This window comes from Gymnodraco acuticeps, unplaced genomic scaffold (genome assembly GCF_902827175.1).
Source record: "Gymnodraco acuticeps unplaced genomic scaffold, fGymAcu1.1, whole genome shotgun sequence".
Classification (NCBI taxonomy): domain Eukaryota; kingdom Metazoa; phylum Chordata; class Actinopteri; order Perciformes; family Bathydraconidae; genus Gymnodraco; species Gymnodraco acuticeps.
In genome coordinates, this window is record NW_022990722.1 from 905,231 (window position 1) to 926,127 (window position 20,897).

Genomic DNA, 20,897 nt, shown 5'->3' on the forward strand with positions numbered 1-20,897 from the left:
TAAAAACCTGTCTGAAAATGAGATGATCAGATTTTAGCCACTTTATGATGTCATAACGATGTTTTGGTTTGTGTAACCATTAGCCAATAACCAACCAACACCCGTCCACCTGAATCTCCCTCTAGAGCACCATTGTGTTCTTTTTAACCAAATATCTCTCAGAGGGGCGTGGGGAGGTAAAGTAACAGACAGAGAATCAGCACTTTTGAAACAGGGCTGAAACAGAGGGCATTATGGGATGCTACAATGCATGATCTGTTTGGTATTTTGAGCCAAACACTTCAGAGACATGTTTTGTATATATCTGAGACCTCTAATATATTGATGTAAAACAGTATAATAGGGGACCTTTAATGAAAATAATACTACCATTATGTGTCCCTTTAAAGCGGCAGTAAATAATGACATGCTACATTTTGGCCTGAGGTTGTTGCTGCTTTCTGACGAGCTGTCACTTTGGCACACAGAGGGTTTTCAGTTTCGGGCAATTGAAGCGTTCAGCTAAAAGCAATTGGTGTCAAGGTGCAACGTGACAGAACTGAGGTGGTCTGGTGTTTAGATGGCATGTAAACCCCACCGTCAACTGCAATATATGTGTACGTGGTTTCTGAAACTTCGGTTTACCACCTCTTGTTAAGCACACAAGCTGTTCAACGCAACATTTGTTAATAGATACTTAGCGCTAATAGAGACCTGATGTTGGTTAATAAGCATCAGGCGCAGGAGTTAAAAAAAAAATGCAGAGACAGGATTTCTTTGTAAGGGTTAAGAAAAAAAAAGCAACATGTGGCACCCTTAATAAGTGTGTGCTTCCTGTTTTTGTTAGATACTTTTAAAGGCCATAAACTTGTATGTAAATGGCTTCAGGGAGAATAGAGCATCCAGCATGTTGGCCTTTTTTTAGAGCATTTAGTCAAAGACATCAAATCATCATTCCCAAAAGGCAGCCAATGTGCAGTGAGAAACCTGCAAATCCATAAATGTATTGGGCAATTTGAGATTCATCTCCTTGCAAATGTCCCCCTCCCCCGAGTGTGTTAGCGCTATTCCTCAGTGACCCACTGAACTTTGACCTCATCGACCTCGGCTCCTATTGTGAGCTAGTTTCCAAAGCAACCAACTCACTAAGAATGATGGGTGTTTTTTGTCAACCTGTCCGATTGTGTTTAAAGCCCATTCAGTGTCATTGTAGCTCTTCATGTCGACCTATTCTCTCTCCTCTGGGAATGTCACTTCCTATTAAGTCGATATCCTCAGTTGCCCGAGCTGGTTTTAGACAGAGAACACTCTATTATTAATAGTAGACTATGTTGAGTTGAACCTCTGGGTACCTACTCCAGTATTGATGAAGAAATCCCATGTGCTAGTCAGGTCCTATTAAGATAAATCTTGTATAGGCTTGAAGAAAACAAATGAAAAGCAATGATGCATAAATATTATAAATGTTTCCCCTGAATTTTTTTAAACAAATGTTCAAATTGTGTAAGGGAATTACACGTTTATGACATAAAAAGTGAGTCATGGAGCTCAATTCCAAATGTAAACAATGGCTTCAGTGTTTATTTAATAATTTCAAACAGACCACACAATATTACAAAATATTAAGTGCCGCATGTCATACAAAAACAGTTTTGCCTTCTGTAAAAATAAAAAAGGCAAGTATCAACTTTCAAAGATGCAGGTATAAATACAAAACAAATTATGTACAAATACCAGAAAAATAATGCTCATTGAAAAAAATAACTACAAATTCTGAATTCACATTAACTAATCTACATCATAAAACTCACAAACACACCATGAGACCCATTTCCCAAACTGTCAAATATACACACACACATAAACACACACACACGTTTCAAGTTTTGTTAGGACAGGACAATTAGCTTATCTCTGCAGTTTAGAGGGAAAGCCACAATTATATCTGCATGAAATTCAAATTTCCGAATGTCTAGAACGCTGCAAAAAAAAATAATGTAAACAGATAAAAGACACAGCTGCTCTGACGAAATTTTAAATGGTTGCACCAGCATGCATTAAAGCAATTATGGGCGTGAAATTTAAACAGCTAAGACAATAATTATTTCTTATTTATGTTGCTGCTAGACAGTAAGCAGACTTCATCCATTTCTGAACAACAGCAAAAGCAAATAGCTACTCTAATTAAACCTTAATTACATACATTAACACCCCCTTCTATCACACCTGCAACACAGAATTAGATTTATTTGGGGGTATTGCCTCAGAAATACAATAGTAGTGTCACACTACTAAATCTACAAACTTCTATTCAAATCAGCAAATTCGCATTTATAGAGAACCTGGATTTGAAAGAAAGCTGCCATACCAACATGAGTGAGTGTAGCCTTCTAGATCAGGCAGAGATTGTATGTGGTCCCAAAGAACCCATTATCAGTCATTGACTCTGGATCTGGCTCCATTATTGGGTGTCAGAAGCTGCCTTTCACATTTTGGCACACAATGCAGCCCCAAACAGGTACGAGGCCAGGAATAAAGCTTAAGGCGAAGAAAGAGAACCTGATCTGACAAAGCGACACAAGCTCAAAATCAGATATTGTTTATGCACCTACAAAAACTGGTATTATTCACAGCAAGATTAATAGATGGCTCTTGGTGGCTTTAGCTCTCTCTCATCCAGTGATTGAATCATGTAAAGCTGCATGTCAGTTAAAGCTGACATTATACAAGGCTGCCCCCTACAGGCCAAAGAGTGGCACAAAACCTTAAGACTTTGGAAACAAAAATAAACAAAAAATTCCTGAGTTGTCACTGTAAACACCGCCTGATGAGACGCATCAGATTTTGTCGCTGGGGATGTGAAATGCATAATAACTCCTATGTTCGTTCAAGTTAATACATGCTTTTAAAACAGTGTTTCCTAATGGTTGGAGATTACACATCCATGTCAATCTAAACCTAACCAGACCTCGCAGTCTGATATTTAATTTTACAAAAATATATACAGAATTTAATAAAATAATCAAAAGGGGGTAACTCCTCCTTTGGGTTCATTGACATCAAAACAGGCATGGTAAAAGCAAAGAGTTATGGCTTCATAGTGTAATATGTACTACCTCGTGAAGGCATTTCATTAAATATTCCCCTTTAATCCCCGCAGATTACCTCCACCCTCCTTCATCTACACCTCAGCTCTTCAAAAGTTCTCCGAGATCGTAGGTGTCGAAGAAGTCTGACACTCCCTCGCTATCCTCCAGGCTCCAGAGGTAATCGTCGTGGTCCAACGGGGGAGAGAAACTGACAAAGGGGGTGTTGGGGTCGGGGGCAAAAGAGGTGCAAGGAAGCTGGTCTTCTGTCATCTGCATCAGGCTGGGGGGCAGACCCAGCAGACGCTCCACATCCAGCAGGGCGGCGGTGGAGGCTGCAGCACAGGAAGCAGCTGTGGAAATGTTGCCTGGGAATAAAAACAGAGAGAACAAAGGTTAATATTTGTAGCCTGACATGTCTTATTTTTGTAATTTAAATACATTCGTTTTTCATCTTTCAACACGTTTTGTTTTTAACTTTATCCATGAGTTGTATACCTTTATGTTCATGTATTAAAGGTGGGGTAGGTAAGTTTGAGAAACCGGCTCGAGATACACTTTTTGTTATATTCCATGGAATGCTCTTAACATCCCGATAGCAATGAATATCTGAAGTGCTTTGACAAAAAATCCATTCAAAAATGTCATCTGTGGAAGCCGTAGTACTGTAAAAAGCACGACCAATCATTTTAGCCGGCCCAGCTAAAATGATTGGATGGCCTGCCTGTCAGCCTTCCATCTGTGCACAAACTTATCTCATGCCCTCATTGGTCATGTGCGCGTTTGAGTGTGTTGGAGGAGGAGCTCTGTAAGGAAGTGGCAGATTTGTGTATTTTCAAATTCTAGCGCACTCGAGCTGGTTTCTCCAAAATGACCTACCCCACCTTTAAGTATTTCTTTTTAGAAATGTATAATGTTTATTAATGTTCTTTTCTACACAAGGATTTATTGTTTGAAATGTTCCTTAATTTTAGTATTGGATTTATTTTAATTACATATTTACTAGTATGGCACTTTAATCTGCACTAATGTCTTTAATTGATGCATTATCTTAAAGAAGTAGTTTGAGGTTTTGGGATATAATAATATCTTTATACACTTGCTTGAGAATTAAGCTTGAGCCAGCCGGTGTTAGCTTAGCATAAAGAATGATTGTTTAAAAAGGTACCTAAAGCTCACTTGTAACACTACTTATATTAAAACGTCCTTTAAAAGTTTATCATAGCATTCCTATAACACTGTGGAATTAAAGTGAGAATCTAACAGTACTGACCCCACAGAAAGCCCAGCTTACATTCAGACGGCTCCTCTTTGACGCTGTAGCACGGTGGAGCCATTGGGGTTGCTGATGGATGGCAGAGGGGCTGAGGGAACTCCTTTTTAGGGGTGATAGCGCTTTTTACTGGGCTAGCATCTTCAAGACCCTCCTCTGGACACAGGTAGACTTCAATGGGTCCATTCTTACTCTTTAAATATATCTGTAATGAGCCCTGCTGTAATGAGAAGGAGAAAAGAATATTAAACATACATATAGATGTTTCGCTGCAAGTACTCTGTGTTTTTGGAGAGTTTTTATTATGTGATGACTACGTTGTCTTACCCCTGCCGTGTCTGGCACCTCCAGTTTGGTGTCAGCGGGGGCCTTGACGGCGATGACTGTCTGATCTCGGAGGGTCCCGATGGAGCGGATGTCTTGATATGTCACATAGCCCAACGTAAAGTGTGTGGTCAAGGATATTAACAACAGCAGAATTAACTAGACAATTATATGTGTAACCATACCCATAAGACCAACAGAGAACCACGAGGACAGAAACAATCACTTCCGGTTGTAAAGGATATCTTTTATTGTCTTCATATTCTGTGAGTTGTTTGAGCTGTGCGGTGCTGGAGTGGATCAGCTCATCCAGAGACCTTTCTACCCTCTCCAGGTCTCCAAGCTCTTTCCGCAGGGCGCAGGCCTTCTCTCCTCCACTTGCACCACCCTCAAATACATCTCCAACCCTACGAGAACACAAAGAGTACACATGATTGAAAATATAGTTTGACAATCTGAATGCGGTACAAAATATTTAATTAAAAACTCTATAACAATGACACCGTAATAGACAGTAATGGTTCAGTGGATGTTTTTGAGTACAATGCCCCCTAACAGCCACTAGGGGGCAGATAAATACAATATTATTGCAACACACAGCAGCTTTTAAACAACCTTTTGAAAGTTATTTTTGGACTGTGTAGGTCACTGCTCAGATAATGGCATTTCAATTATACTAGTTATGCATTCCTCATTTTTATTGTCCTTAATGCCCACGACAAAACCCCCTGATCACCAGTTAGACTAAAGGGCCCTACATAAACTGGTTGTATCAAAGTATATGAAACTTTTTCCTCAAAACCTTTATCTCCTGTTAAAACTAATGCCTCTATCAATATCAAATGTCTCATACTGTATTGGTACTTACAGCCACTGGATGTTGTTCTTCGACTTCTTTCTGATGAGTTGGACTCCCTCCAGTACGTTGGTGATGTCATAGATGCGTCTCTTCTGGACCTCCAGGACCTCCGTGGCCCAGTTCAGATCTAAAACTCCATCAGGAGACTCTGCGATCAGACCCACAAACTTCTTTGTCAGCAGGCCCAAGGAGGTATCGTACCGTGTCCGCTCACCTGGAGACTTTGGAGCTAAGAACAGAGAAACAGACAAAGGCACATTAAGTCATTTTAATTTAAAAAAGTCTTGGTAGGAAAATGCTAAACATCTCTAACACAGCTAGGTTTTGTCCTTGCTGCTAGGTCTAATAAAATAAAGATACTCAAGGTGAAAACTTCATACGAGTGTCATTGTGTTGATTACCTGTGTGAACGTGACTAATGTAGCACTATCTGTGTTTATGATCCTATTCATTGATCGTTAACAGTCTTCACACCACACAGAGATACATCTCTATTACCTAAAAACACATGTCTTCAAAAGCACATGTTCCAAATATCCACATTATATTTGGAACCGACAAACTCATTAAAGGTTGCTTCTGTAGGATTGTTCTGAGCTGGCCCTTTTTACCCATCATGACCATCTGTGAGCAAAAGTGTAATCTTGAAACAAGCCATTACTTTGTATTCCCTTTGGACCTGTACCATTGTAAAGCACTGTAATTAAACCACTTCCTGGGGCTTATCTGTTTGAACTTATTCTAGTATTTTATTGTTCCTTTAAAATTGCTTTTCTTTATAATGTAATGGGAGTTAATATAACTTTACCATTGACCATATTCCACTACGCTTACAACTTCCTGTTTATTTTTTGAAATGTTCATTTTCCTGTTTAATGTGCCTCCTTATTCCCGAGAAGAAAAATCTCTCTTTATGAATTGAATTTCCCTTTTTTGTGCTGTACACTAAAATCATTAAATAAAAGCACAATTCATCAGCACAGATGCCAATACTAGCATGGGTTAAGTTCAAGTATCTACACACAAAAACTACAACATTACACCACCTCTTTCACATCTCTCTATCCTCCGAGTCTAGTGGTGTACTCACTCCTCGGACTTGGTATCCTCGCTGCGATGCTGCCTTTGCCTTTTGGTGTTCGGAACTCTGGCATGTAGAGAGGGTCCTCTAGATCCAGCTTCCTTTTAGCCTGGAAAGAAAAGAGTTAATGAACATTAGTAAAAAACAAAAAAATGAAATATAAAGCAAAGAGGGTGCTTCTTGTAGTCGTAATAATGAACAACCGTTTGAATTATTTCCTAGACTATGGTCTGGTGGGAACAATGTTCCTTTCTTGACAGGTTAAAAGTTAAATCATGAGAATGAAGTGTGTAGGGCACGTCCACATCCATGCTAAGGAAGTGATAAATAGGGGGTTGTTGCAAAGTGTCGTAAATGTGCCAACAGCCCTCAAGTGCTGGAACAAAGCATCCCCGTCACACTTTCCCCAAGTACTTCAAGCAGGGCTGATGGTGTGGGTGTTTTTGGGGGTGAATAGAGAAAGGGGGTGATCGTCTCTCGACCCATGGCCCACAAAATGCGAGGAAATCCCTGGACTCATTCAATGACCTCTCCTCCCCCCCTCGAGACAGCCTACATCCCCTTTGCCCTACAGCTTAACACCCAGTCTCTCCACACAAACCGATGATTGCTAAACTTTAACGCATAATACACTAAGATCTGCAGCTTCAACCTTTGGACGCCAATATAAACTTAATATCTACATGAGACCATTATTTATTATCAATGACCTACATGGCCCAATGTAACAAAAGTGAAAGTCACATGAAGCCACACCCCCCCTCACAGGATTGGGAAATTACCAACTGATTGAGAAACTAAAAAGTTGTGCAAAGTGGCAACACCCTAAAATGCTGAGTTTTCGACAGTAAATTGTCAACTTCAACACGATTGACAAGAAAGCCAATCCACATTCATTCCCTTCGCCACACACTGCACCCACACAAAACCCTCGGGTGACTGAGCTCACTAGGTGTGGGATTTAAAGCCCGACGATACCGAGGCAGCTGGGTAACTTGCTACATTGGTTAGGAGTCATGTATGACTGTGTCCTCGCTTAACCTTTCAGCTTTGTATGGCTGCCTGTCCTACATGTCTCTTCACAAAGACTTGGCCACAGTAATCCTTTTTGTCACTGCAGTGCTTTAGCTAATAGGTTTAGACAACTGACTCTCAGAGACGTAAAAGTGCTGAATTGACTTAACCACGTGTGGATGCGCCTGTGAGTGTGGGGAAAATGAAGGCTGCCATTGTCTCAGCGTGCCCCCTGACATGTCCACCTGTTGACTGGAGACATCTGGAGCAACACACGAATGTGCTGCTGGTGGACCAGCTTTAAATCCCTAAAGCATACAGTAACTCAAGACAGAGAAACGCACAGGTCAAAATGGTGGCTGTTAGCATTTATTTATGGGATTTTTTTTTTACGTGTTTTTTACATGTGGCCCAGACTACTGACAGTAGCTGCCAAAAAACAGGGTTCACAGAAAGGAATGTGATACTTGTTGAAGTGGCTACAAGCAGGGACAGCTGTAGTGAAAACAGTGATTAGATCTTTCTGGTTTTACTTGATTGTACAATTTCTTCTGTCCCAGCATAATATTGTGAAAAAAGATCAGCCTTGACATTAGACTTAGTTTTAACTTCATAACTTCAATGACCTAAATGTAAAGTTCAACCAGTCTACATTTTTCAGGCGTGTATGTCAATAATTCACAGCATGGTTTCACCCTGCAGCTGTAAAGGCTTGGGTGCTCCCTTTTTTGCATATGGGATTTCTCTGGTGACTCAACCATATTACGCAAACACCATCTATTGTGGTGGAAAGCTGTCATCTGTTTAATTATCGTATTATAGGCCAACACAAAGGCAAAACGGCCAGAAAGACTAAATGTGATCACTTATAAAGCTGGACATTTTGTACATTACAATGTTTATAGTTATCACACATTTAATCTCTAAGACTATCCTGCCCAGTTACACCCAAAGCACAACACATGGCTACTTCTGTCTGCTGTACATTCTTAGGCTGATTGCTGACGGTGCTGTGTTGAAATCTCCACAGTAGTGTTTCACACAAAAAGTCACAGTCACATGAAGGACGTCTGCTGTTAGGGCCTCTCTTCAAACCAACAAACCTCATCTGTCAGGCTGCATGGGAATCGGATTCCATCGAAGCCACGGGCAAGTTATGGTATGCCTACAAATATCTACTCCTCTGCAGACAAACCCCACTACCCACGGAGAGTGAAAAGACAAACAATGCCTGATGCATTGCTGCTGACATTGTCAACAAGACTCAAGAGGTGAAAGACGGGTGGATCTGCCCATTTGGGTTTGAGTGTTTTAAATTAGTTTCATGTCCCGTCTGTTTTTCATGTATTTATGCTATATTTTTAAACAGTTGTTGATGTACAGCACTTTGTTCAACTATATTGTTTTTAAATGTGCTATAGAAATCAAATGGATTGGATAGAGAGAGGGGTTGCAGGCTGCTTTGAAATGCAAAACTGCCTCTATTGAGGACATTATGCTGATGCCGGGGTAAACCAAGGTGAATAAGGGCGCACAGAAAAGCATTAAGAGACTCTGGCTGAGTGCATACAGTTGGAAACGTGGCCAATGTCACACCAGAGTGTCATCATTCTCAATAGGGGCTCGACTCTGGAACAACTAGGTAATTCAAGGCAGCAGTGGAGGGAAGTTTGTGAGAAAAGGAGTCATTCATAAAGCTGATATCAATGCGTATGCAGTCTTGGCAGATTGCGCACATTCCGGTCAAATCTGGGAACACGTACATGTGGCATAAGCAGGGAATAAGAGGGACATTGTTTCTGGTTGACATTATGCAGAAGCATCTTGTTGCTTTACTGCCATTTGGCTGAGGTAAATGGGACTTGTTGCTTTGAGGATCAAAAGTAGCCGTCATAGAGAGAAGGGGCATCCCTGGACTTTGGAGGGAGGCCTGAATCCTATAACACATTTACATCACGATCAATCCAAAATGAAACAAGAGTGACACAACATTATCAGCAGTCCACACACCCTGGTTAAAAGTCATATGACAATCACTGATACACTGCCTTCTACTACTGTCAGAATCATTAAGGAGTAAAGATGACATCCCTGCAGCTAAAGTTGAAACTTTATTCAGTAAAACATTCACTTTACTCAGTGTCGCAAAACAAATGCCCCACAAGTAAGCTTTGCATTCAAGCGTGTGATTATGCATGAGTGATAAAGAGTTGTTTTGTTTAAGTACAAACAAATATAGTGGAAATTGTCTGAACTTAAAGGAACTTAGGTTTAGGTGTTTAGCCAAACATCCTGTTACACAGTTAAACAAACCTAAAGGACGGTTACTGTATTGCTTTTAAAGTTGAAACAAGTGAGCTGAACATGAAGAAGTAGCACTTCCTGTAAACACAAGACTGAACAAACAATGAAGCTGCTGTGTCAGCAAACACATGAAGAGGACACTAGTGTCCAATCCATCTTCTAATTCTGCAATACATTGAAATAAATTCATTACTTCAGAGTGGTATTTTGGCAGGATACTGCTGTGCAACCAAACTTCTGTATACAAATAATTTGGAGTAGAGAAGTATCATTTTATTTGGGACATGACCCGTCAAAAAACTGCAGCTGTAGCCTGTGGTAATAAAGACAAGGACGCACTCAGAACCCCCCCCCCAAAAACAATGCCTACCTCAAAGTATTTAAGCAATAGTGGACACGTTATTCTTGTCACATGAAAGATACACTTTATTTAATCATCTACTTATAGTCACATATTCTTATAACACTTTAAGGTGATATCCTCCCGAGAATTGAACATTTGCCTCATTTACTGAAATGCGGAGGAAGTTTCATAATTATGGGTCTCTGGGGCTTTTGAAACCTGCTCTGTCATTTCAAAAGTGCATCACTCCTTTCCACCTAAACTGATGTCCTGTAACATATGCAACAACGTGTAATATTGTAATAAATTACACACTCAAAAGTCTTAGTTATTGTAGCCACAACAAATCCAAACACATGTCTACATCTAATGTGTGCATCTAAATTGAGCAAAAATGGACAACACCATTATCAGTAAAAAACAATGTCATCTTGACTCTTTTTAGCCGGGGCCAGTTAAAAGGAAAACATCTGTCGCATGAAATGGTCTTAATGCTGGGTTAAATTGTGAGTAATACATTTCCAAGTCAGTCAACCAAATTAATTTGAATTCTCACATGATGTACCAACTTAATATTAATGCTTACTTGTAATGTAGTTTACCTCTGCATATGATAAGCCAGGTGGTAGCCCATTCCTCACTTTACTTATGTCCACCTAATCCTCTTGAAGGGCCTATTAGTGAATACAGGCTCCGAGGGCAGAGGGTTAACATGAGATTTGGAGAGCCTGTACACACTCGTCTAAACCCTAACCCCTTTATCCATGTGGCGATTCTCTAACAAGGCTGCCTGGCCTCAAACAAGAGTCCAAATATAACAAGCAACAGCAGGTGTGGAGCACTAACACGAGTGCCATCCAATCCTCTCAGATCATAAAGCTTTTCAAATAATCATTCAGCAATAATAATAATGGAAGCAATAATGTCAATGCATTGCAGGAACAGTGCTCACATTTATTTCATTTACATTAACAAAATAAGGCACCATGTTTCATAGTAGCTCCTTTCACTTTAGTGTCAACTCTCAAGGAATGACAGCAGTTGTTGGGTTGCGACCTATAACCTCTACCTCTTTCCTACAGTGTTGTGAACAGGTTATACAGGTCCTGTGGTGCCTCCATGACAGGTGCTGTTTGAGCAGCTGTCATTTGTGCAATCACAACAAAAATACAAGTGATACTTATGGCTCTGGACATTTTTGTGTTAAAGTACACATGAATTAAAGCTCCCAAAATGGTTAATATAACAGTGAAATTCTGTGTTTACATTAATGTCTGCCACCAGCCTGGTCATTGTTTGATGCTATAAAAGCTACAGGCTGTCTGCTACTGTGTAGGCTACTCATCCTTCCTTTTCACAAGCGAGGGGCCCCAAACACTCTCCAAACAGTATCAACTCCCCCCCCCCCCCCCCCTTCCCTTACCAAAACCATCAAACCCAGATTTACACACACAGCGTCTGCTCTTGTCTAGCAACAGCTGGACTGCGGGAAAAGATGTCACACAGCCCAACATGGCAGGGGAAAAGACACACACCATTCACACACATCCAGCAGCACTCACAGTGGCTCCTCTGTGGCTTATCACGTCAAAACATATTTCAATGTGCCCCAAACGCTGCTACACATGCATACCAACGGAAATCAAGAATGATTCCGCCCACATAACCCACTGTACTGGACACACTTCGTATTCAGTTATTGAAAAGTGTGTGTTTGTAGTGCAGGCTTAGTGTGTGTTTGATTCCTTACCGGCAGTCGCCCGGAGGATGATCTGATGGGTTTAGCCTCTGGTCCGTGGGGGGTTGAATACAGGCTGTTGGCTCTTTGTTCGGCCACGGCTGTGTTGCAGATCTGGGTGAAATAACCGGCTGGTACCGTGCTCATCGGTGGGCTGGAGAGTCCGGTGCTGAAGAACTCGGTCTTCACTCCTCCGGTGGACAAAACCTTCATCTTCTGCTGAGGACAAGGCAGTCCCACTACCGGCCGACCTGATGCCGGAGAGACGCCTTTAGGCATCCGCATCATTTTCCGAAGTAAACTAAATATAACCGTATTGGTCAAACTGGAAGCTAAGCGCACTGATCGATGCCCTGCTAACTGGCTTCCTGTAATTAGCAAGCTGCTGCTGCTGCTAGAGGCTTTGTATGAACATATACGTCTACCCTGCCAATATAATAACAAAAGAGCCAAACAGCAATGTTATACAGCAGAACCCAGACAATTAAGTGCAAACTGCATAGGTTAAACAGATAATTAAAGCGTATATTTCAACAATATTCTTCAGTAAATACTGCAGGCTAGTCGTTAATATCCTTTGTCCGGTAACAAAGTGCAGAGGAAACTTACCCTACAGGTTACAAAGAAACTGCCTGTTAAATAAATTATCTACTTCAAACATCCAGTTTTTTTAAAGTCCAGCACAAGAAGGCTTCCAGGTCTAAGAGAGATCAGGTTCCAACTTGAGATTTAAGATTTATTTTTGAGTCCTTGTGATGCGGAAACGACCCTGTCTGTGACTCCTGTCCGTCCACCTCAGAGCTCCGCTCTCCATACAAACAGGACAAGAACTAGGGAAGAACAGCTTTTTTACCGCCAAAGTTGGTCCCGCGAAATTTAGATCTCCCGCGGTTAGATCTCGCTTCTGATTGGCTCACGGCACGTTCGGCTTGTCACATTTGCATAAAACAGTTGTTCGCCGGTGTGGCGGGTCATGTTAAAGCGACAGTAGCACCATTTCAGGACAGAATGTTCTTTATTACCAGGAGTGGGAGATGCAGACAATGAACACTTCATATTTTGAAAAAGAATATACCCAGTCTATATAAACTGATATAAAAAATATGTTTGTAACTTTGTTGATACTTCACTTTAGTTATAACAGAACACAATGAGTAACACATCTTGCATCATACAGTATTTTGAGCTACAATTTATTTCAAATGTGGAAAATTACAGGAATATAATTGTCAATACATCTAAAATGTCCTGTTGGATGCATCCATAAAATGTGATTGTTATCAACAATGTAACTTAACAGTCTTTAATATTTAGTGTGTTAATCAGGGGTGGGTTAGGTTTAGCCTCAGATAAGAAGTAGATCACAAGATACAGTGCATTTTCAAATAGTGAACTAGTTTGTCTGAGGAGACTCTTCAGTTTCAACTTAAGTGAAATAAATGACAAATTATACATCATTATATATACAAATGATCTGTGTGGGTGATTTAAATAGTAAGAAAGGAGCTATTTAATTGTTTACATTGAAATCCATATACTCTCTTGATGAAAGTGTATTGTTGCCTGTGTTTTAGAAGGTGTTGCTGTGGATAGTGTGTAGATGGTAATTGGATTCATTCAGTACCACTCTTGCTTATTGGCTCAGAGGAGATATTGAAAGAAAACAACCCCTCCCCCACCAGCAGCTATCAGACCCAAGCCATATGACTTGACCCCCATTGGCCAATGCAAAGCAGCAGACTCGTATCCACAGCAAGGCCTTTTGTCATGCCTCGATTTGAATTACATTTCAAACCATGAACTCAAAAAAAATTCTAATACAAGTTCAGCTAGTTATGCTTTATTCAATCAACATTGTAACAAATAACTTTTTACCATCTTTTTAAACGGTGAGTCCAACAGTTTACCCTGTTGCCTGCTTTTTACACTGGATTAGATGGCCTGATTCTTAATTGGCTGGTATTGGAGACATTTGCTATGTTTTTAATATTACATTCAAGCTTTAAGATGTAAGAGACAAGAAATTGTGACAGAATTGACATATTCTATATAGTGCAACTTCAATCATGTCCACCTTATTTTCTTTTCTATAGAACTACAAAATGCATTCCTACAAAATGCAGAAGTACAACTCATTGGAAACATTGCATTGTTGATAGTCCAGATTAATATTTTGTTCAGATTTAGATCCTTTTTGTAGTATAACGTGGTCTGAAATGTGATTTGTAGATACAGTGTTTAGGTAGGTCTAGTTTTGGTTTTAGTGGTTTTAATGCCTTTCATTTTTGACTTCTTTATAGAACTTGGGCTCACATAAGCCTGCAAAACAAAACGATATTTTGAGCTCAAACGTAAAATTACCTGACTGACAAATATGACACTACGGTCACACAATGAAGCATGCAAATCAGTTTAACCATGACATCATTATTATTTTTAGAGCCTATTGTAACTTGTCATTGAATACTGTGTACCAAGCATTCATATTCAATCAATCAATCAATGTTTATTTATATAGCCCAATATCACAAATGTTACATTTGTCTCAGTGGACTTTACAGTTTGTACAAAATATCAGTATGACAATATGACACCCTCTGTCCTTAGACCCTCACATCGTACAAGGAAAAACTTCCAAAGAAAACCCACAGTTTAAAGGGAAAAATGGGAGAAACCTCAGGGAGAGCAACAGAGGAGGGATCCCTCTCCCAGGACGGACAGACGTGCAATAGATGCCGTGTGTAAATTATATTACACACATATTGAATTCAAATGGTGTTAAGGAAATATGTCATGAATGTTTTGAGTCATTTTAAGTATAGTGTGAAATACCTCACAACAAGGGCTCACTATGGAGCCAAATAAAAGGGAAAGTACTGTGACATCAACTTAACAGAAAAACTTTTGTTTGGCATGCCAAAATGTGTTTATGACACAGCTGCAGTGATTCAGAGTTGGATATTTGTAGTTTGGCAAATTATGAATTTGAGGGGTTACAGTTGTTGCTCAGTAATCTCTGTCTTGAACCAAACCAATTTGGATTTGTTGCAAGGTCAACGGGGTTGCATTTCTATGTCAAAGCGGCACTTGACCTGCGGAAGTTGATTTAGAAATCAGAAGCAACAGCTTATCTTGTTTAGAGTGCTGACATTCCTGGGATGTCAGGAGGACACACGTTGTTGCATTCTCATCCAACACCCCCATCTTGTGGTGAGGACTGCAATCTCATTTTCTTTACTGAAGCCTGAAGCATTGACTGGTTAATCGTTCTCTGTTTCTTTCAATTAAGAAAACACACAAGGTCAAATTATCCATATATTGCAACTAAAAAGTACCCATGCACATACCTTGATCACATTTGCATAATCTACTCCTTAAACCTGCACAGATATTGCAGTTCTTTCTATATTTTGCTATATCTATATTTATGTTTTTTGATTGACAATGAAGTACTGCCATGGGCAGACCAAAGCTCAGTCCTCTCTTTTATTGAGTGAGAATGCTGACACAGCATTCTAACTATCTGTTATGCTTCGCACAAAATTCTTTATTATTCCGCCGGGTTATTTTGCGCCTCTTCTTCTCCCACATTGAACATCGCAGAAACTCCGTTCGAACATCAAAACGTTTAGCTCGGTCGGGAATCAATGGCTATTACTTTTATCATTCATAACTTTCATAATTCCAGAGATACATCCCATAATTCATCACATTTTGAACATGGAAGTCAATGGAGAAACTCTTCAGACTTCAACAATCTTCATGCCACTTCAACTGCTAAATGTTCCTTCATACTTTCACTCAGAAACCTCATTCCAACTTTAAAATGTCACACATCTTTCTGACATTATTCGCGTAACACAACTTTTTAATCTGATTCTTACTTTTACAGATATTAAACATTGTTCAGACCTTGGTAAAGAGGCCTTCTTCAGATTTTAGAGTGCGTGATGTCACAGCTAGATTGGAGGACAGATTGAATTTTGCCTTCATATTTTCTTTTAAACCTGCAATAATTCCCAAACCCTACATTCCTGAGACATTATTTTTCATGAGAAACGTAAGAAAACATCTCATAGCTTGAAAAATAAAAAAAATAAAAAAAAATAAACAAAATGCCTCTTGAGGGCATGAAGTGACAAAAACGTTCAACATGTATCCATTAAACCCCATTGTAAATTCAGCCTAATCGATCCCCACCACAGCATCCGCACACCTTTAGTTAATCTGCCAAAAAGGCCACATTATTGACCCGAAAGTACACAAAAAGTACACTTCAGATGCTCAAGTTCCTTGACATGCTTCACGCTTTGACATTTCACCGATATCTGTTACGGTTCTTCAACAAAACGTTCACATGTAAGAGGTTTATCTCTCATTCAGAACAATGAAATAGCTCTCCTCTCATTGATTACTGCACATCACCATGGAAACCTTTGATCTCTGGACACGTCGTTAGCTCAAATATAAACACCTGTGTCATGGAACACAATGATGTCATCACTCAAACTGACATGCTCAGAGCAGCAGACTTCAGATAATGGTTAACGCTCCAGCCCTCACCAGCTCTACGTCAATTATGGGGTGTCATCATATGCCGTTGCCATGGCAACACAATGCTCGCCATGAAAGACGGTTTTCTCATAACTTCAGTGAAAATGCTCCAAACGGCCCAAAACTTCACAGGTTTGGTAACGATGCAGCCATCAATGCATCTAAGCGTATTATAGGATGTCATCAAATGCCGTTGGCATGGCGACAGATCATTCACCATCAAGTTAGTTAACAAGCTTGCAGTTCAAATATTCTGCTGCTTTTCCAAGCCTATTTACTTTCTTTTCTTCTCTCATCACACATTCAAGCCCCCAGTGTTCATGTATCATTTCAATCTAAATGCTTCACTTTCTTCTTACACATTACATTTCAGCATAGCAGTTTAGCGTCAGCTTTTCAGCATAAAGCATTCCCACTAGCAATTTCTTCAGGAATTGCATTCTCTAGTTTTTCATACTGTTCTTATTATTTCAGTCAAGAAGTGTGCCACTGTAACCCATCCTGTTACTCATATTATCACAATAAGACAAATGAAATTCAACATTATCTCTATATACAAACTTATATATAAGTTTGTCCTTGCCTTGAAAGTAGCATTGCATTCTGCAGCTAGCGTGAATTTATAATGTGAAGCTAACATACGCATTGATTTCCAACCCTGTTACTATAATTCAATCAATCAAGAGCAATTACAGTAACAGAGTTGCATTTACCCTCGTACAATTTATGATCTTTAGCCAAATTAAATGTTTATATATAATTTTGCATAATCTACATGTTTAGTAATATCCCAGATTATGAATTCCTTTTTTTGTTTATTTAAAATGGATTCCTATAGATTTCAAAGTTCTAGCCCACTATTGAGTGCTGTTGAAAAGCAACAAATACATCTTCTAATGATTCCTAAGCTGACTATAAATGTGTTTCTATGATCTATACAAACATTGTCTCAAGTGGTCCACTTATAGCAATAACACACTTTTACCACTAGATGGAGTTGCAACACCATTAGGAGTATGAAAGTTAGAACTACCAACTACGTCAATTTATTCGACCCTCATCACATTGTTTCAACATATTAGAGAGTTAGATGTGTTGTTTCCTGTCTCATTTTGATGTTTGAAAATACTATAAATAACAACATGTTTGTACAGTTGATGATCCAGATGAGGCACTGGTAATGTGTGCCAACATTCAATGTCTGGAATTCCAGATAACTCCACAAGGTGGAGTAGTTGAATCATCATTTGAGATCAACTAAGTACAGTTACTTTAATTTACCAAACTGTCCATGTATCACAGAGAGTGGTATTCATTGTGTAGGCCTGATTACATTATTATGACATAAGTGAAGCTCTGCATAGTAATACAAACAGTTGAAATGGTGTTCTTATTGTTACAGTTCAATAAATGCTATCCTTGCAGGTGATTCTCTAGTTTCAAAGGTCAAGGCTTTTTGCACAAGCAGATCTAGTTCAATGATTAAATGATTTATGCTCGCTCAACATCCTCTGTTCTTACACCATTTAGGAAGTTCAACCTCTTTAGACTGGCGGTAATTCGTTCTTTGGAAAATTAGAAACACTCACAGGAAACTCCCTTTCGTTTAATTTCCAACCACTCAACCTCAAGATTCATCCGAGTACATCCTGTTATATTTCATTGACATCCAGTGCTACGTCTGGATCACTGTTATTTTCTGACTATCATGTTGATATATCACATTCGTTATTCCATAAATGTAAACCACAAAGGCCAAACTGTTTCACAACTTTTTTTTTTATTTCATTTCATCACATAACAAACATACAAAGCAAAGTTTATAATAAAGAGTTTATAAAACTCACAGCACATAGTCTGTAGAAATCACACAATCCCTACAAACATTCACAATTAACTCTAGTATAGAGTCCTGATTATACCTAAGAAAATCCAAACTCCCATTCAGAAAAAATACCAACATCCAAATTGACTCACACCTTACATACCCAGCAGATATGTACACATTTGTATGAAGTTGTAACAGTCTCATTAGAAATCAGATTAGAGGGGAGAAATAATGCAGGGATAATTGTGTGAGATGATGGGAGACTTGGTGTAGAAAGAGTTCATGTTGGGTGTGAAGTTTAACCCCCATTAAGTTGGTTTGGAATGCATCACATAAAGGAAAATTAAACAACAATGTACCAATGTTTCTACTTCTACCAATAAGGGATCCCAGGTTTCTGGAGGAGGGCATACAAATCCGGTCGCTTTCAGTTTCCAATCCTGACTTCTGCTTTGGTGTGTTGATTTGTCTGTCCAGGGGCCAAAGAATGAGTCTCTGTGTTGTTGCTCATGAACCACTGTTGATCCCCACTCATCTAGGAAACAGTCCACTTTTTCCTGTCTTTTCTTCTTTAAGCCCTCCACCTCCCTCCTCCTTCTTCTTCTCCTTCTCTCTCAAATACCTATCCCACCCTTTCTGCCCCTCTTGTCCTCTTGCCCGGAGTGAAGTGGAGACATGTGTTTCCCTGCACCTGCATGGAGAGAAAGGAAGAAAAGTGAAGTCAGATCTCTCCCTCTCATACTCCCTCCCCCCTCCCTGCAGAGGAGAGCAGACAGACTGGCGCCTAGCATGGAACTTTCATTAACCCCAGGCAGATAGCAATGAATCCGCTACACATTCACTGGCCTGTCTAATTGGCAACCATGGTGAATGTGAAGGGTAGGGGGACCTCCGTCTCCAAACACATCAATGCCTACACTATTCTCACAGCCATTAAAAGTTTAGTTTTTTAGCTTTTTCCTTTTCAGTGTCAAAACAAGACACTGTTATGATCATAAACAAGTGCCCTGAAGTTATGAGGGTTAAGAACACTCGGGATTTCTTCCAATTAGGGACACATTAGGGACTGATAATGAAATGATAAATTTCCCACATACCGTGATTTGTCATCCTTTTCCTAGTGGCAAAACCGCCCTTCTTCTTTGGAGAAATTGCGAGCAAGGTCCGCAGTCTGAATGGAAAGCAAAAAGAGCAAAGTGTTAGACGCTGACAATACTTTCATTCTAAATGCATTTAACATGTTTGCAACGACATCACATGGAACATCATCTATAGTAGTCTATAAAATCAATGCCATGCATGCACGCGTGGATGCAAATTTTGGACAACACTTTAAAGGTCAACAACACATATATCTTTAAAGTGCAGAAAGGCAACTATTAGTGAATCTCGGTGTAAGCCCGCATTTCCCCTCACCTTTATTGAGAGAACCATCTCCGGCGTCGCCGTGTCCTCCGCCTCCAGTGCGATCTGCAGGTCGAAGATGTAGTCGATAACGTGTTGCAGGATCTCCACCTGGCTGACCGACTTGTTCTGCGGGATGCTCGGTACCAGCTCCTTCAGCTTGGAGTAGCAGTCGTTCATATCGCACAGGGCGCCCAGCGGCTCCTCCAGACACGAGTGTTTATTCCGGCTAATGGCGAGACTCTGCTCCGAAATGCAGCACACGGCCTTGTAGCAACTCCTCACCGAACGGACGGGACTGATGGCTTTCATGGTGAAAAACAGAAAACAATAACAACAAGACTCGGCTTGGTGTTTGAATATATCGTGGTGTAGGTTTTCCTAGTTCTTCTATCGTTGTCCTGAAATACTACAGTGCTCTGACAGCGACGTACAGTTAGCTCTTTATACACAGCACGCCTTCTTACGCCCCTTTCCTCGCACCGTGCTCTGATTGGCCAGTTGGAAGAGCAAGGCTATTCTCATTGGTTGATTTCACCTTGTGGAAAGGTTGGAAAGAATGAGGAAATTAGGGCTGGGATGCCTAAAGGGTATTGTCAATCAATTAGTCACCACCTTTAGCTGGTTGTATTTGCTGGAAATAGATAGAAATGTTCTTAAAGTGGAAGAATCCCTGTCAACATGAGGAATACTTTTAGTTTACAACCAGACCTCCTGAGTCTAAGACATGTGATGGACTTATAATTATGTTTCACAACAGACTCTATCTCACTTTTACTTTCATAGACAGCTATAACTCCAGGAATTGATATGTATAATAGTGAAAGGGAGATGCCAGTAAGCTTATCGTGGTCCATAATTATGGCCTGTTGTTTTTACTTATTACTGTAAATTAAGTTTGGCTGCATATATGACTTTGTTAAGACTTTAAAAACACTAAATCCAAAGTAATGTCTTTAAAAACTATTTAGAACATAATATCATATTGGTTGATGAATAGTCTAAATATGTAAGGTGTATACGTGATTATTTTGGGTTGCACTACCCACATAATCTGTTTACAAAAATAAATAAAAGTTGAACAAATTATATTTATACAATATAGGTAAA

General features: G+C 39.8%; 2 protein-coding genes across 2 annotated transcripts; both read right to left on the bottom strand.

The window, feature by feature from the left end:
* Nucleotides 1-1,531: 1,531 nt before the first annotated feature.
* e2f2 (E2F transcription factor 2) lies at nt 1,532-12,820 on the bottom strand. Its single transcript, XM_034231729.1, has 7 exons — nt 12,014-12,820; nt 6,612-6,711; nt 5,531-5,750; nt 4,908-5,069; nt 4,666-4,780; nt 4,360-4,558; nt 1,532-3,433 (listed from the first exon to the last, which is right to left on the bottom strand). The coding sequence occupies exons 1-7, from the start codon at nt 12,287-12,289 to the stop codon at nt 3,168-3,170; spliced, it is 1,338 nt and encodes a 445-aa protein (XP_034087620.1). The 5' UTR covers nt 12,290-12,820; the 3' UTR covers nt 1,532-3,167.
* Nucleotides 12,821-18,315: 5,495 nt separating this feature from the next.
* id3 (inhibitor of DNA binding 3) lies at nt 18,316-20,216 on the bottom strand. Its single transcript, XM_034231730.1, has 3 exons — nt 19,800-20,216; nt 19,481-19,554; nt 18,316-19,074 (listed from the first exon to the last, which is right to left on the bottom strand). Exons 1-2 carry the CDS (start codon nt 20,097-20,099, stop codon nt 19,501-19,503), a joined length of 354 nt encoding a protein of 117 aa, XP_034087621.1. The 5' UTR covers nt 20,100-20,216; the 3' UTR covers nt 18,316-19,074; nt 19,481-19,500.
* Between the last annotated feature and the right edge of the window lie 681 nt (nt 20,217-20,897).

Excerpts from the sequence above, each read along its gene's own strand:
- e2f2 (XM_034231729.1), bottom strand. The coding sequence starts at position 12,289 with ATGATGCGGATGCCTAAAGGCGTCTCTCCGGCATCAGGTCGGCCGGTA. Across the intron at positions 5,751-6,611 it reads GAGGATACCAAGTCCGAGGA|CTCCAAAGTCTCCAGGTGAG; the intron begins GTGAGTACACCA and ends CTCTGTTCTTAG. Across the intron at positions 4,559-4,665 it reads AGGTGCCAGACACGGCAGGG|CAGGGCTCATTACAGATATA; the intron begins GTAAGACAACGT and ends TTCTCATTACAG.
- id3 (XM_034231730.1), bottom strand. The coding sequence starts at position 20,099 with ATGAAAGCCATCAGTCCCGTCCGTTCGGTGAGGAGTTGCTACAAGGCC. Across the intron at positions 19,555-19,799 it reads AGATGGTTCTCTCAATAAAG|ACTGCGGACCTTGCTCGCAA; the intron begins GTGAGGGGAAAT and ends CTTTCCATTCAG.